A 14249-nucleotide genomic window follows, 5' to 3' on the forward strand; every position below is an offset into this window, starting at 1 on the left:
CTTGAATTGCAAAGCAAATCAGCTGTGAAAAGTACGAGAATATCCTTCTAGGCTCCTCTGTGACCTTCATAACTAATTATATGCTGTTTGTTAACTTACTTCTAGCAATGATTGGTTGGTTCTTCTTTTAGTTTTTCCCATGTTACATGAGGTCACCACAATGCTGGTGATCACCTTCATATCAACTATCATTTTTTTGTATTTGACGGGTGGTTTTACAGTTGTATGCCCATCCTGCCGCTTACCCTCCCCATTTATCTGGGTTGGGGACCAACACTGATACATGCTTGCTTGCCTGCATCGGTGACTGGGTTCTTTTGTAGCCAGCAAGCCCCACTGAGCCAGCCACTCCAGCTCCTAACTTACTTCTAGCAATACAGTACTTAAATAAAGCCAATGGATCAAGGGTGACAGACTTCTGGGTAGAATAGGTAATTAAGGATTCAAATTGTGTTTGCTCAAATATACTGTAACAAAATAAAGAGAACAGGAAAACTGAATTGAGCAAATATTTCCTTAAGATGGGCAGAATTTACAATCGTGTGCCAAAAATGCAAACCTCAAGTTAAACCAACTAAAACCTTCATTAATTATAGTTCAAAGTGTAAAAATTGAAGTGCAAATATAACAGTTCCTCCTCTTTCTAAAATCATGTTTTAGATAGTCATCCAATGGAAATACACTGCCCTCAAAAATAATCTAACAGTAAACTTGAGTAGCTGTTATTGAAACAATCTCTCAGCTTGGCTTCCCTTCTCCCCAGGATTCAGAGAAAAATTGAGCAAGTCCCCATTTCCACAGAACAAACTTATATAATGCTAGATGGTAACATGTCTTAAAAGTTTTAATATAGCCGGATAAATCAGCTTACTCTTTCATTGCCAGGGTAATAAAGACATCAATGATGCAGGTTTAAAGGTGGGGCGAAGATAAAAACAAACACGGTACTGAAACTTTTAAAAGCAATTATTCCAGAAACTACACCAATTTTTATTGGCCTTTGGAAGCTACAGATACATTTAATATTTCATTCCAAATGTCCTACTACTACTTTGGATAATGAATTCATTTTCTGTACGGTCAGAAAATCCTGAATGGGTTGGAAAGAAATAAAAGTTTCTCTTTTTGTAGCTTTATTATTCTGTATCACTAGAACTGCAATGTAGTTACATTTTATCCACAGAACAAGAACATTATTATTTGGGAATATAATGCTCATGTTGATGCAATTAGAGATGAATTTTAATTTGGTTTTAGTTTGTCTGATCCATGGAGATGGGGATTTGCTCAATTTCTCTCCGAATCCAAGAGCAGGGAAGCCTGGCTTAGAGTATTTCATTGACATTTTAAATAAATGTCTGGAAGTGAAAAACTCCACATAATATATTAAAATATGTGACTTACCTCAGCGAGGATGTTTCTGCGTTTTGCTTTTTTGATAGCTCTATTTTTCAATACGTCTTCACTTGCAACTGAGAAGGTTCCTGCCTAGAGAGCAAAAATACATCTGTCAGAAAAAGATGTCAACAAATAATCTCGCATTCGGTTATCCATAGTAAAAGATTACGTTAAGATGCAATAAAATATTGGTGCGGTTCAGCTATATCCTCACCTGGAATCTGGAGGTTGAGAGTTCCAATAGTTCAGGAGGACATTAGGCCCCATAGGCCAAAGAATAAGGAATTCTCTGTGCTTCTGCCAACATATCTTCCACAAACAACAATGCCAAAGCTGGGGTTTCATGTCACTTACCATTCGTGGTACATTGCTACATCCTACTTGGCTGGTGCATTTCTACACAACAGTGAACGTGCTTCAAATATAATTCATTGAGATGGCTGGAGGATATGACATAATACTATAAGAGTTCTTCAGTTTTTACATAATAGCATCACACTGAAGAGGTCTGCCAGTATTAGAAAATTGCAGTTTATAACTCTCTAGAAACAAATTTTTAAGCAGATTAAGCAACCCCCAAATATTTATAATTTATTTGTGAGCTTCACTACTTTAGCAGTGAGTGGCACTATGTATTTCCAGCAGAGCTTTTCCCAGCATAACTCATCAGAAGTGTGGCCACTGGGCTGCAAGCCACATTTCTGTAAATAAGTGCATTTATCTTGCCTTCAGCCAATACAAGTCTTACTCCAAAGACTTTTGCGCATAATCCAGACTGACATTCCAGTGTAGGAATGAAGGAGGGTTACACTGCTGGTGGTGTTGTCTTTCAGTCAAGTTTAAACTGAAGCCCCCATTAGGTGGGCATAAAAGCTCACCAGGTGGAGGAGCAGCAAGGAAAACCTCAGCATCTTCACAGAAAAGTTGCACCATAGTAGGAAGCTATTCAGCCCATTGAGCCTGTGCCAGCTCTTGCAAGAGCAATTTAGCTAGTCCTAGCACCCCACTCTCTCCCTCCAACCACCATCCCTCCAACCTTTTCCCTGTAGTATTGCAAACCTTTTCCCTTCAGGTGTTCATAATTTTTGAAAGTCACGGCTGAATCAACCTCCTTCCCCATCCTCTCAGTCAGTGCTATCCAGAGTATAACCACTTGTTTTTCCTCATAGTGCCTTTGGTTCTTTATTTTTCCACGAATGAGAAGATAAATTCTATCTACTCTGTCTGGAATCATGATTTTGAAAACTTCCATCAAATCTCCTCTCAAACCTTTCTACTCTAAAGGAGGACAATCCTCTAAAGGAGGACAATCCCAGTTTCTCCAATTTATCCATGTAACTGAAGTCCCTCATCCATGGTGTGATGAATACTTTCCACTTGCCTGGATGAGTGCAGCTCCAACAACCACTCAAGAAGCTTGACACCATCCAGGACAAAGCAGCCCACTTGATCGGCACCCCATCCGCCACCTTAAACATTCACTCCTTCCACCACAAGCACAAAGTGGCAGCAGTGTGCGCCATCTACAAGATGCACTACAGCAACTGGCCAAGCCTCCTTTGACAGCACCTTCCAAACTTCTGACCTCTATCTCTTAGGAGGACAAGGACAGAAGACGTAAGGGAACACCACCATCTGCAAGTTGTCCTCTAAGCCACACACTACCCTGGCTTGGAACTATATTGCCGTTCCTTCACTGCTGCTACATCAAATTCCAGGAACTAATTTTCTAAAAATTGTGGCGTACCTACATGAGGTGGACTGCAGCGTTTCAAGGTGGCAGCTCACTACCACGTTCTCAAGGGCAATTAGGGTTGGGCAACAAATGCAGGACTTGCCAGCAATGCTCGCATCCCGTGAAAGAATTAAAAACTTCCAGTTGAGGCTGGACCAGTGATTGATAAAGGTTCATCATAACTTCCTTGATTTTGCATTCTATGCTTCGCTTTATAAGCCCAGAATCCTGTTTGCCTTTTAACTACTTTCTCAACCTGCCCTGCCACCTTCGACAATTTGTGTAGCTTTACCCCCAGGCTTCCCTGTTCCTGCAGCCACTTTAGAACTGTATTCCCTTTAGAGATTACATTGCCTCTCTTTCTCCTTCCTACCAAAATGCATTGATTTGCACTTCTCTGCGTTAAAAATTTTCTCTGCTACGTGACTGCATTTTCTACCAGCCTGGTGATGTCCTCTTGAAATCCATCACTATCCTCCTCACTGTTCACAATGCTTCCAGGTTTTGTGCCATCTGCAAACTTACATTGTGTCTTGTACATCCAAGACTAAATCATTATCATGCAAAGCAGTGGTCCTAGTACCTACCTTGGGGAACCCCACTGTGCATCTTTTTCCATTCCAAAAATCTAGTTATCTTATCCATGCTGCCACTGTACCTTTTATCCTGGCCAATATTTATTTCTCAAATTGTAAGAGATGTCATTATCTCATTGCTGTTCGTAGGATCTTGCTGCATTATAACAGGTCATATCTTAAGTTCTTCATTGGCTGAAGTACTTGAGATTGTGAAAGACAATGTAGGGGCTAAATTGAGCCATGTGGCACCTTTTTGCCACTATGTAGCCACACAACAGAAAATGAAGTACAGGATGCACTGGCAGGAAATGCGCAAGATACCATCTTGGTTAAGGGTTTTGCATGCATGTGCCAAATCTGGTAACATACAGAACAGCAAGATGGCAACACAAATTAATGGGCACTGTTGATTTGATGCCAGCTCTGCCATTTTCAACCTCCACATTCCAGCCAACATCCTGCCTCAACCTTGCACAGCTGAACACAACATAAACAAAACAAAGACAACTCTGCACTGCCTGTCCACTGCCAGAAATTTCCCTCCCCACCAGCATTTAAAGGAACCATGAACCACTCATATGTTAGTTTCTAGGTTATTTTTTCTGGCTACTGGGTGCAACTGCATGTGCTTTTGGAGCTTTGCGGTACCTAGCTAAAGTATGAATACTCTGCAGTCTGGCTGACATTAATGTAGTTATTTGGTCATTTATAATGTGCTGAAAAGTTGCTTTCAGACATGGGTAGCTTGATAGAATTTCCTCTTGCAACTGAATATGGCTGGGAGAATGAATTGAGACCACACAGATAAACACATGGGTGAGAAAGGAATAGGACACATTGATGGGATTGGAAGAAGAGCGGGAGAAGGCTTCAAGGGAGCATTGTTTTTAATAACCTCTTCGATGTTGCGAACATTTTGAAGTAGTTACATATGAAATACTTTTCAAGCAAGTCTTTATTTCTGCAGGGTATGGAGTTCAGATAGCATGCATAGATGTACATAGAGGATGCTCAACTGCAGGATCTCATACACACACCCTATTTATACTTTTAATCCACAGTAAAAAAAAAAAATCGCACCCACTAACTAATCACTGATTTACAATGAAAAACAATTATCCAATTATGAAGGTAGCATGTACACAGGCTCTCATATTACTTAGGTTTCAATCCTATGTCATCCTCATCAGGGATGCTATGGTTACATTATAAAATGTTAAGGAAACGCAAGTTTCCTAGCTTGAGGGGTATTTACTCAAAGGAAATAATGACTATTCTTTATGTGTCTACCAAATTCCAATCTAGGGGCCAAATTTTGGTTCCTGGTACAGCCAGTACTTTACTGCCTCTGCATGTCCAGCATCTGTTCCTAATTTGCTGTTAGCATCCTATTAACCCTTCACTAGCCTTAATACCACATAATTACCTATGTAGCCTACCATGCCTATTTCACATGTTCCAGTATACTGCATTTGGGCCTGTTGGGCCACATGACCCATTTCTGTGCTGTATGTAATACTATGCAAGGTCAGCCACCAAAATTTTATTGAAAAGTAGCAACTATATCAAATCAAGATGAGGCAAAATTTGAAAATATACTCCAGACGTTTAAAGTCAGTAAAGCTTTCCTCAAGATGCCTGGCTCAAATTATTTCAACTCTCTCCAACAATGGGTGCTAAGAAAAGGATCAAAGCAAGAGACTGACAATTTAAGGCAGTAGCCATCGAAATGCAACGTTCTCAAAGCAGGGGTTAATTCTAGGCTGCAGCCTTTGTCTAGGCAGCATACAGAATCATCCCATGAACAGCTTTAGGTGTATCTGATAAATTGTTCGATAGACAAGATACCACTAAATTTATTTATCGGCCATATCCTGGAGGTACCCCTTCAAGATGCACTACGTGACCCCTTTGAAGTCCCAATGCACTGACTATGTGGGAATTGCCAAGTTTGGACTTCTGATAGGCAATTCCCCTGCATCTGGAACCCTCCAAATAAGTATCCAACTCAGATTTCGGATGGTTGCTACTTATCTTACCCAGGAAAAGTTAGAAGGATTCAAACCATTTCTAACTCCTAGGTAACTGTACTACTAACCCCCCACCCATCCCAGCTCCCCGCTGGACACATTCACTCTGCACACCCTCCCTACCCCACTTAGCTTACACACTTACCTTCTCTCTGTAGCTTCTCAAAGAGGCTTTCGGACCTTTAAACTCTTACTGTGGCTCATTAATATTCTTCAGAAAAATCAAACTAGATTTCAATCCACCTCTGTCCTACCACCAGATTAAATGAAATAACATGAGCCAATTGTAAGCTTACCGTGTTGGACAGGAAACTCTGCAGAAGGAAGCTGCAATGAGCTCAACTTATCTACATGCTAACAACCTAAGAACACGGAACAGAATGGCTACTACGTTGGCTCTCTGAAGCTTCAAAATTAGAACACCTGTTCGCTCATTGCAGATAGTCAAGTCACGGTATGAACTATCCAAATCATGGTATTCAGAAATGTCACAGAACATCTGGCAAAAGTGTGAGCAACAGTAGTAAACTCTCCTCAATGTCAGACTTTTAACAGACTTAATCTCCCATTACACACAGATGTAAGCTCCTGTTCAAGCACTGCCATTTTTGTGATATCGCCCACTGCTCATACACATACCCTAATAGCACTTTACTATTTAATTTGTGCTATGCTCATCTTCAGATTTCAAGAAGTATTTACAGTACTCCAGTGAATAGGCTTTTGACTGCTGTATCCCAACAGCAGTGAGGAAATAAAAGATTCATCTGACATACACCTGAAAATACTGTCATAACCGATGCAGTTGGTAAAGCGGAGTTATTTAAAAAATCCCAGAGGGAAACTTTAAACAACTGTCATAACCTACAATTTTAAGTGTTGTGTTTGAGATGTGATTCTAAACTCAGGAATCAGACCATTAGTTCTCGACGTTTTACATTAAACTAAATGAAACATTTATCAATTTACACAGGTTAAAATATATGTACACACGGCTACAAATTACTTTCATAACTTTTAACAAATTCCCAAACTAATCTCCATTAACGCAACAGCAACCCATAGACTTAAGCACACACCAGGCAAAGCATTTTCACCGTACGAATTCAAAATGAGATTCTTTCACTGTGGAGCCAGTTGAAGGCTTGCAGCTGCCTTTTGATCTTACATTGCCTCTGCCTGTACACCTGAAAACTACTGAAGTTATACCTACCACCACTGATGGAATTCAAATTCTCATTGTCTAACCAGTCTCTTTGAACTTTACTTTTTAACAATGAAATCCCATTCATTGTACCAATTTTATTAGTAATATAAACATATTGCTTGGTAGCTGTTAGAAAGGCTTCAAGTTTTCACCCCATTTCTTGAACGCTTTATTCAAAAAAAAGCATTTACACGTTATCTCTCTTGCATATCAAAACTAGCACATCTCAAAGCACCCAGACTAGCTGGCTTTAATCCAATCAAGACATACTCGCAGACCAAGCCTCTATTTTAAAAGAAAAATATTTTCCAAAATATTATATACATTAATAGCTTCATGACACTACAAAGGATGGATCTTTTGCAGTATTGGAATGCAAAGCATGAAAAGTATATTCTGTTCATTGCAGGATTAAGTAATTCCAATGCACTTTCATTCTACAAATACAAATATCAGTTGCAGATACAAAAGTGTCTTAAACATTTTCTAAACGTTGCTTCACTCTTTACCAGTCGCCAATGCAGAACCATCAAATTTGGCATATGGACTCAGGTTCAGTTCAACCTCGCCCTCCAAACCACCCCACCCCCCCACTTGACACTTAACATGATATTGTACAGTTAACTGCTGTTTATCCCTGAGCCCACTACTACCACCAACACTGCCGCAATCAAACCCAGAAAAACCTTACACTTTAATATGGCAATTTGACAGCATTCATCCCTGACAGAAACTGTGTACACACCTCTTCAGACTCTTCCTCCTGATCCCAATTCCGGTCAGTTAGTTCCTTGTCTGCAGTTCTCTTTGCCATTATGTTGTTACTGAAACAAAATTAGCAAAAATTATTCTTTTAACATTGCTGGATGACTGATCTGAAACCAAAATAAACAAAAATATTAAGTTAATCATTGTATGTCAAGGGTAAAAATAGAGAAAAGCCCAAAATTTGGTCAATGGAAATATAATTCTTATCAACTGTAATTTTGTTAGGTTAACTTTGACCTGATAGAAATGGGACGTTTCAGATGACACCTCAAGCTGAAACCCGGTCTTTCGTCTCACATTAGCGTAAAAAATTACACGGACAATTGAAAGAAAAGGGGCGTTTCCCTGGTCAATATTTATCCTGCAACCAAAACAGCCAAGAAAGATTCTCATTTGTTTCTGGAACCTTACTGTGTGCAAGTTGATTGCCATGTTCACTTATATAACATAATTATACCTAAGGATTTATCATTTAATATGTTATGTGGCAGAGAGCCATTAAAGAATTAATGTGCCACAGGAGAAAAGCAGAAAGTCTGCAAGGTGCATGAGGACTGTAGGAAAAGGGAATAGGGAAAGGAAAGATATAACATATCTTGTGCACTAAAGCACTAAATGCATTATTTTTGAACTCTGAAGAGTCATACGGACTTGAAACGTTAACTCTGTTTCTCTCTCCACATATGCTGCTACATCAGCTTGGTTTTTCCAGCATTTTCTGTTTTTGTTTCAGATTTCCAGCATCCACAGTATTTTGCTTTTATACTTTTGAACTGCAGTTGCTTATGTAAGAAACAGCAGCTAATTTGCAAATAGCAAGGTTCCATACAAGGCAAGTATTGAATGACCAGATAATCAGCTTATGGCGGTGTAGGTTGACGGAGAAATATTCAACAGGGCACTGGGAGAACACACTTTTTCTAATAGTGTCAACAGGTCTCTTACATTTATGAGTAGACAGATTGACAGAGTATCCTAAAGATAGCATCTCCAACAAGACAATACTCCTTCCATTTTATACAAATGCCAGCTGTGATTTTAAACTCAAATCTACAGTAGGACTTTAACCTAAAACATATAGATCCCGAAGTGAGTGCATGATCAACTAAACAAAATTGTGAGACTGAAGAGGCAACAATTGAACAGAATTAGTCTCCACTCAATCTGCAAATTTTGTGTGAATAATCCAGACTCCAGCATTAATAATGAACTCGAGTTTATTCAAAACTATGTTGCCCATGTTTTAACACACACCATGCCCCATTCATCCATCACACTGTGTTCACTAACCTGCATTGGTTCCCAGTTAAGCAATAGCTTGATTTTAAAATTCCTATGCTTTATTCTCAAATCCCTCCATGGTCTCACCACCCCCGCCTCCCCAACTCCAATGTCTTCCAGCCCCACAGCGCTCCAAGATATCCGTGCTCTTCCAATTCTGGCCTTGAGCATCACTGATTTTAATTCTCCACCATTGGAAGCTGTGCCTTCAATTACCAAAATAAGCAAAAATATTAAGTTAATCGTTGTATGTCAAGGGCAAAAATAGAGAAAAGCCCAAAATTTGGTCAATTGAAATATAATTCCTGTCAACTGTAATTTTGTTAGGTTAACTTTGATTAGCTTTGGAATTCCCTCTCTATACCTCCACACCTCTTTTTTTTATATATAGAAGCTCCTTCAAACCTACTTTTGTGTCCATTATTGGCTCAACGTCAAATTTTGCTTAATAAAGCTCCTGTGAAGTGCCTTGGAACATTTTATTACGTTAAAGATACTGTTTAAAAACAAGAAGCTTTTTGTATTATCACTTGAATAAAGGCACTTAAGGATGCCTGGCGCTATTCCCCAACAGAAAGTCAATATTTGCGTGTAGGGGAGAAATTTGACCAAAGGTTTAAAAAAAAAGAAACAGCCCAAAATGATTTTACCCAAGATGCTTACACCAAAGGAGATATTCATTCCCTCAATGTTGGCTGGATTTTAATTCTGATCCCGAATCCAAAATAGTATCTAAACAATGTGCCACCCAATTTCCCCACAAAGACTATTTACTGTGGAAGCATAAAGTAGCATCTGTTTTCCACAAGTTGTGACCCAATAATGAGAAATTACTTACCACAAACTCCTTATTAGAAACAGGGTGTGCCATATATCATTCAGGAAGGTTTAAATCCAACATAAGTTATAAGAAAATGAACTAATAAAGTGGAGGACCCAATCTAAAGGACAAAGGGAGAAATAATATTACTTACCTTGATTAATTCCCCTTACTCAAGATGGGCTTTCCAGCCATGTGTGTATCAGAGGAAAATAACTATAAGAATTAAATTTAATTTCTCACAATTAAATTTAAGACCAATCTTTATTTTGGTAGATTATCTCTTCTCAGCTGGGGTCCTAACTCCATCAGTGTGGTTCTTACCTTCCACCCAGACTGTTCAAGAGTATACATTATGGAAGTTGCTCAAATGCTTCTATATGGGAATTGGTGCTTTGCATCAGCTTGGAGGGTGATTAGGAGGCAACTAAGTTATGAAAAGTTGGTTACTCCTAAATTTGAGCTCAAGTAACTTTATAAACCGCTCTTGCAGCTTATGACATCACCCACACCCTTAAAAGAGATTGTTGCCTCATAATCATTTGATAAGCATTATTCTCTGGCAACATTTTTCTGCAATAATTCAAAAACTAGAATACATCTGTACTAATTCTGATCACGGACCTCTGTATGTTCTGTTTAAAAACCACAAATTACAACTCTATTTGTTTAAGAGGCAAAAAGTTAATCAGAATCCAGAACTGCAGATGAACCACTAGCTTTGCTTGCTAGCCTGACACTATCTGGTACAAAACATTACCTCTCCTGTCCATTGCTTATGCTTTAGTTACAATGCATCTCAATCCACTGGCTTAATTTATTTCATCTTAACTACTTAACCAAAGCTGCATCATAAACTTCACCCAGAGAAAAAAAATCTGAGAAGCATTCAATTTTAAACTTGTCATTAATACTTAAAATACTTAATCTTAAATACTAAATGCAATAACATAACAACTCTCAGCATGGAAGAAAAACCAATTCAGCTCATTGTGTCTGTGATAGCTGAAAAGAACTATCCAGCCTAACACCATTTTCCAGTTCTTGGTCCTTAGCCATGTACATTATGGCACCTCTTGTACTTTTTTTAATGTCAATTGAAGGCTTCTGCCACTAACACCCTTTCAGGTACTGGGCTCCAGATGCCCAAATTCTCTCTCAACTTCCCTCAAATTCTCCAGCCAATTACTTTAAAATCTATGCCCCCTTGTTATTAACCCCTCTACCAACAGAAACAAGTCTTTCCCATCCATGCTATCTATCTAGGCCCCTCAATATAAATCAATTAGCTAAGCATGGCGCATGAATGTATTTACAATATAGGGCAGTAATTCAAGCCGCAACGCCCTAATGTTGTTTAATCTATTTGGCATTCTCTTTGCTTCTTTCTTCTATTGTGCAAAATTTACATCCTAGAATCATAGAGTGGTTGTCATACAGGTGGTGGCCATTCAGCCCATCAAGTCCATACCGCCTCTCTGCAAGAGCAACACAGCTAGTCCCATTCACCCGCCCTTTCCCTGTAATCTTGCACAATTTTACTATCTTCAGATACTTATCCGCTTCCCTTTTTGAAACCACAATTGAATCTTCTTCTACCACTCTCTCAGGCAGTGCATTTCAGATCCTGGTCAATGCATAAAAATATATATTCTCAGGTTTCCTTTTTGTCAATCACCTCAAATTTGTGTCCTCTGATTCTCAGTCCCTCTGCCAAAGAGGACAGTTTTTCTATCTACTATGTGTAGACCCCTCACGATTCTGAACATCTCTGTCAAATCACCCCTCAATCTTCTCTTCTCAAAAGGAGACCAACGCCTGCTTCGCCAATAAGTGAAGTCCCTCAGCCCTTGTACCATTCTTGCAAATCTTTTCTGCGCCCTCTTGAAAGCTTCCACCATCGTCCCGAAAATGTGGTGCCCAGAACTGGACATAATACTCCAGTTGTTTTGGCTCTCGAGGTTTCTATTTACAAAGTCCAAGAACCCGTATGCCTTATTAACCATTTTCTCAACCTCTCCTACCACCAAAGATTTCTGCATAGATACATACAAATTAGGAGCAAGGTTAAGTCATTCAGGCCCTCAAGTCTGCTCTGCCATTCAAGAAGATCATGGTTAATCAGATTATGGCCTCAACTCCACATTCACACCTACCCCCAATATACATTGACTTCCTTCTTAGTCAAGAATCTATCTACCTCTGCCTTAAAAATATTCAATGACTTGCCTCCACCACTTTCTGGGGAAGAGATTCCCAAAGACTCACGACCCTCAGAAAAAAATTCTCATCTCTGTCTTAAATGGGAGATCCCTTAAATTAAACTACGTCTCCCTACTTCTAGTCTCTCCCACAAGGGGAAAAATCCTTTCAGCATCCACCTTGTCAAGTCCCCTCAGGATCTTTGTGTTTCAATAAGGTCACCTCTCACTATTCTAAATTCCAATGGATACAGGCCTAGCCTGTCCAACCTTTTCTCATAAGATAACTCCCCATCACATGTATCAGTCAAATGAACCTTCTCCAAACTGCTTCTAACGCATTTATATCCTTTCTTAAATACGGAGATCAAAACTGTACACAGTACTCCAGATGTGGTCTCACCAACACCCTGTACAACAAAACATCCTTACTTTTATATTCCATTCCCCTTGCAATAAAATCCAACATTCCATTCACCTCCTTAATCTCTTGCTTTATCTGCATACTAATGTTTTGTGATTCATGTACCAGGACACCCTCTGTGCCTCAGAGTTCCGCAATCTCTTGCCATTTAAATAATAGTTTTTCTATTCTTCCTGGCAAAGAGGACAAATTCACATTTTCCCACATTTTACTCCATCTGCCAAATTTTTGCCCACTCACTTAACCTATCTATATCCCTTTGCAGACCCCTTACGTCCTCTTCACAACTTACTTTCCTTTGTCCTATCAGCAAATTTAGCAACTATACATTTGGTCCCTTCATCAAGGTCATTGATATAAATTGTAAATAGTTGAGGCCCCAGCACTAATCACTGTGGTACTCCACTTGTTACATCTTGCCAATCCCAAAATAATCCATTGATGCCTACTCTGTTTCCTGTTGGCTAACCAATCCTCTATCCATGCTAATATGCCCCCTCTACACCATGAACTCTTATTTTGCATCATAACCTTTGATGTAGCAATGCCTTATAGCAAATGCCTTCTGGAAATCTAAGTACAGCACATCCACACACAGATCCCCCTTTATCCATGTTGCTTGTTACTTCCTCAAAGGACTCCAATAAATTAGTCAAAAATGATTTTCCATTCACAAAACCATGTTGACTCTGCCTGATTGCATTCAGATTTTCTAAGTGCCCCACTGGAACCTCCTTAATAATAGATTCCAGCATTTTTCTCATTACAGGTGTTAAGCTAACTGGCCTGTAATTTCCTGCTTTGTCTCCCTCCTTTCTTGAATAGAGGAGTTACATTCGCTAATTACCAATCTGATGGGATCCTTCCAGAATCTCGGGTATTTTGGAAAATTAAAACCAACCTACTATTTCAACAGCCACTTCTTTTAAGGCTCTGGGATGAAGTCCACCAGGACCTGGGGACTTGCCAGTTTTTAGTTTGAATAATTTTCTCAGTACCCTTTCCCTGGTGTTTGTAACTGTTTTAAGTTCCTCTTTCCCTTTCACCTCCTGATTTACACTTACTTCTGGGATGTTATTTGTATTCTCTACAGTGAAGACCAATGCAAAATATCTGTTCATTTCATCCGCCATTTCCTTATTTCCCAATATTAATTTGTTATGAAATAGAGATAGTTTTAAGTAAGTTGTGTATTTGGAGGTGTTAGGAATAAAGTATATCTAAGTTTAATTTGTATTTCTGTATTTTGTGGGTTAAAAGGGTGAAACCAGAGTTTTAGTTTCACTTTAAAAGATGCCTGCATTTTAATGAGATTTTATGACTTGAAGGGGAGTTAAAACAAGGTAGTAAAAAAACTGTGCTGTTGCCTAGCAACAGGGGTCCAGAGAAAAAGAGAGAGACCCCCCATACACATAGAGAAACTGAAAGCAGTCTGAGTTCAGTTGGTCAGTGTGCTCTGAAGTTGAAAGGAATTGCTAGCTGAAGCAGCATAGGAGAGGGACAGATAGCAAGTCCCAAACTAAAATTGAAGCCAGCTGCCAAGAGAAGCAGGAAATAGGAGAGGGAACTTTAAGGAGCAGGTTCCAGGAACTAAAGAAGAAAGTCCCCAAATCCAGTGGAGTGGAACACGAATGGTCCCAAGAGGACAGTTAAGTCAAAGAATAACAGGACCATTTCCAGGTTCCTGTATTTAAGTGAAGTTAAGAATGAGGAGCAGAGAAAGGCTCCAAGCTTCAAGGGAGAAGCTGCAAGAAGCAGGTTTAAAGCAATATAGCCTGCAAGAAGCCAACTAAATATCTGTAACTTT

The 14249-nt window shown here is 39.3% G+C and overlaps 1 protein-coding gene across 2 annotated transcripts in view; it reads right to left on the reverse strand.

Moving 5' to 3' along the window:
• Positions 1-14249, reverse strand: part of nup50 (nucleoporin 50) — a 79120-nt gene that overhangs the window by 49670 nt on the left and 15201 nt on the right. Inside the window, exons 2-4 of one of the 2 annotated variants that reach the window (XM_078568335.1) lie at positions 9836-9938; positions 7694-7772; positions 1405-1488 (exon numbers count right to left, since the gene is read on the reverse strand). In XM_078568335.1, coding sequence (XP_078424461.1) covers positions 1405-1488; positions 7694-7762 — 153 coding nt within the window. In that variant the 5' untranslated portion in view covers positions 7763-7772; positions 9836-9938. The remainder of the gene's footprint in view (positions 1-1404; positions 1489-7693; positions 7773-9835; positions 9939-14249) is intronic. The other variant, XM_078568334.1, reaches the window with a different exon arrangement.

This window comes from Cetorhinus maximus, chromosome 22, assembly GCF_964194155.1.
Source record: "Cetorhinus maximus chromosome 22, sCetMax3.hap1.1, whole genome shotgun sequence".
Classification (NCBI taxonomy): domain Eukaryota; kingdom Metazoa; phylum Chordata; class Chondrichthyes; order Lamniformes; family Cetorhinidae; genus Cetorhinus; species Cetorhinus maximus.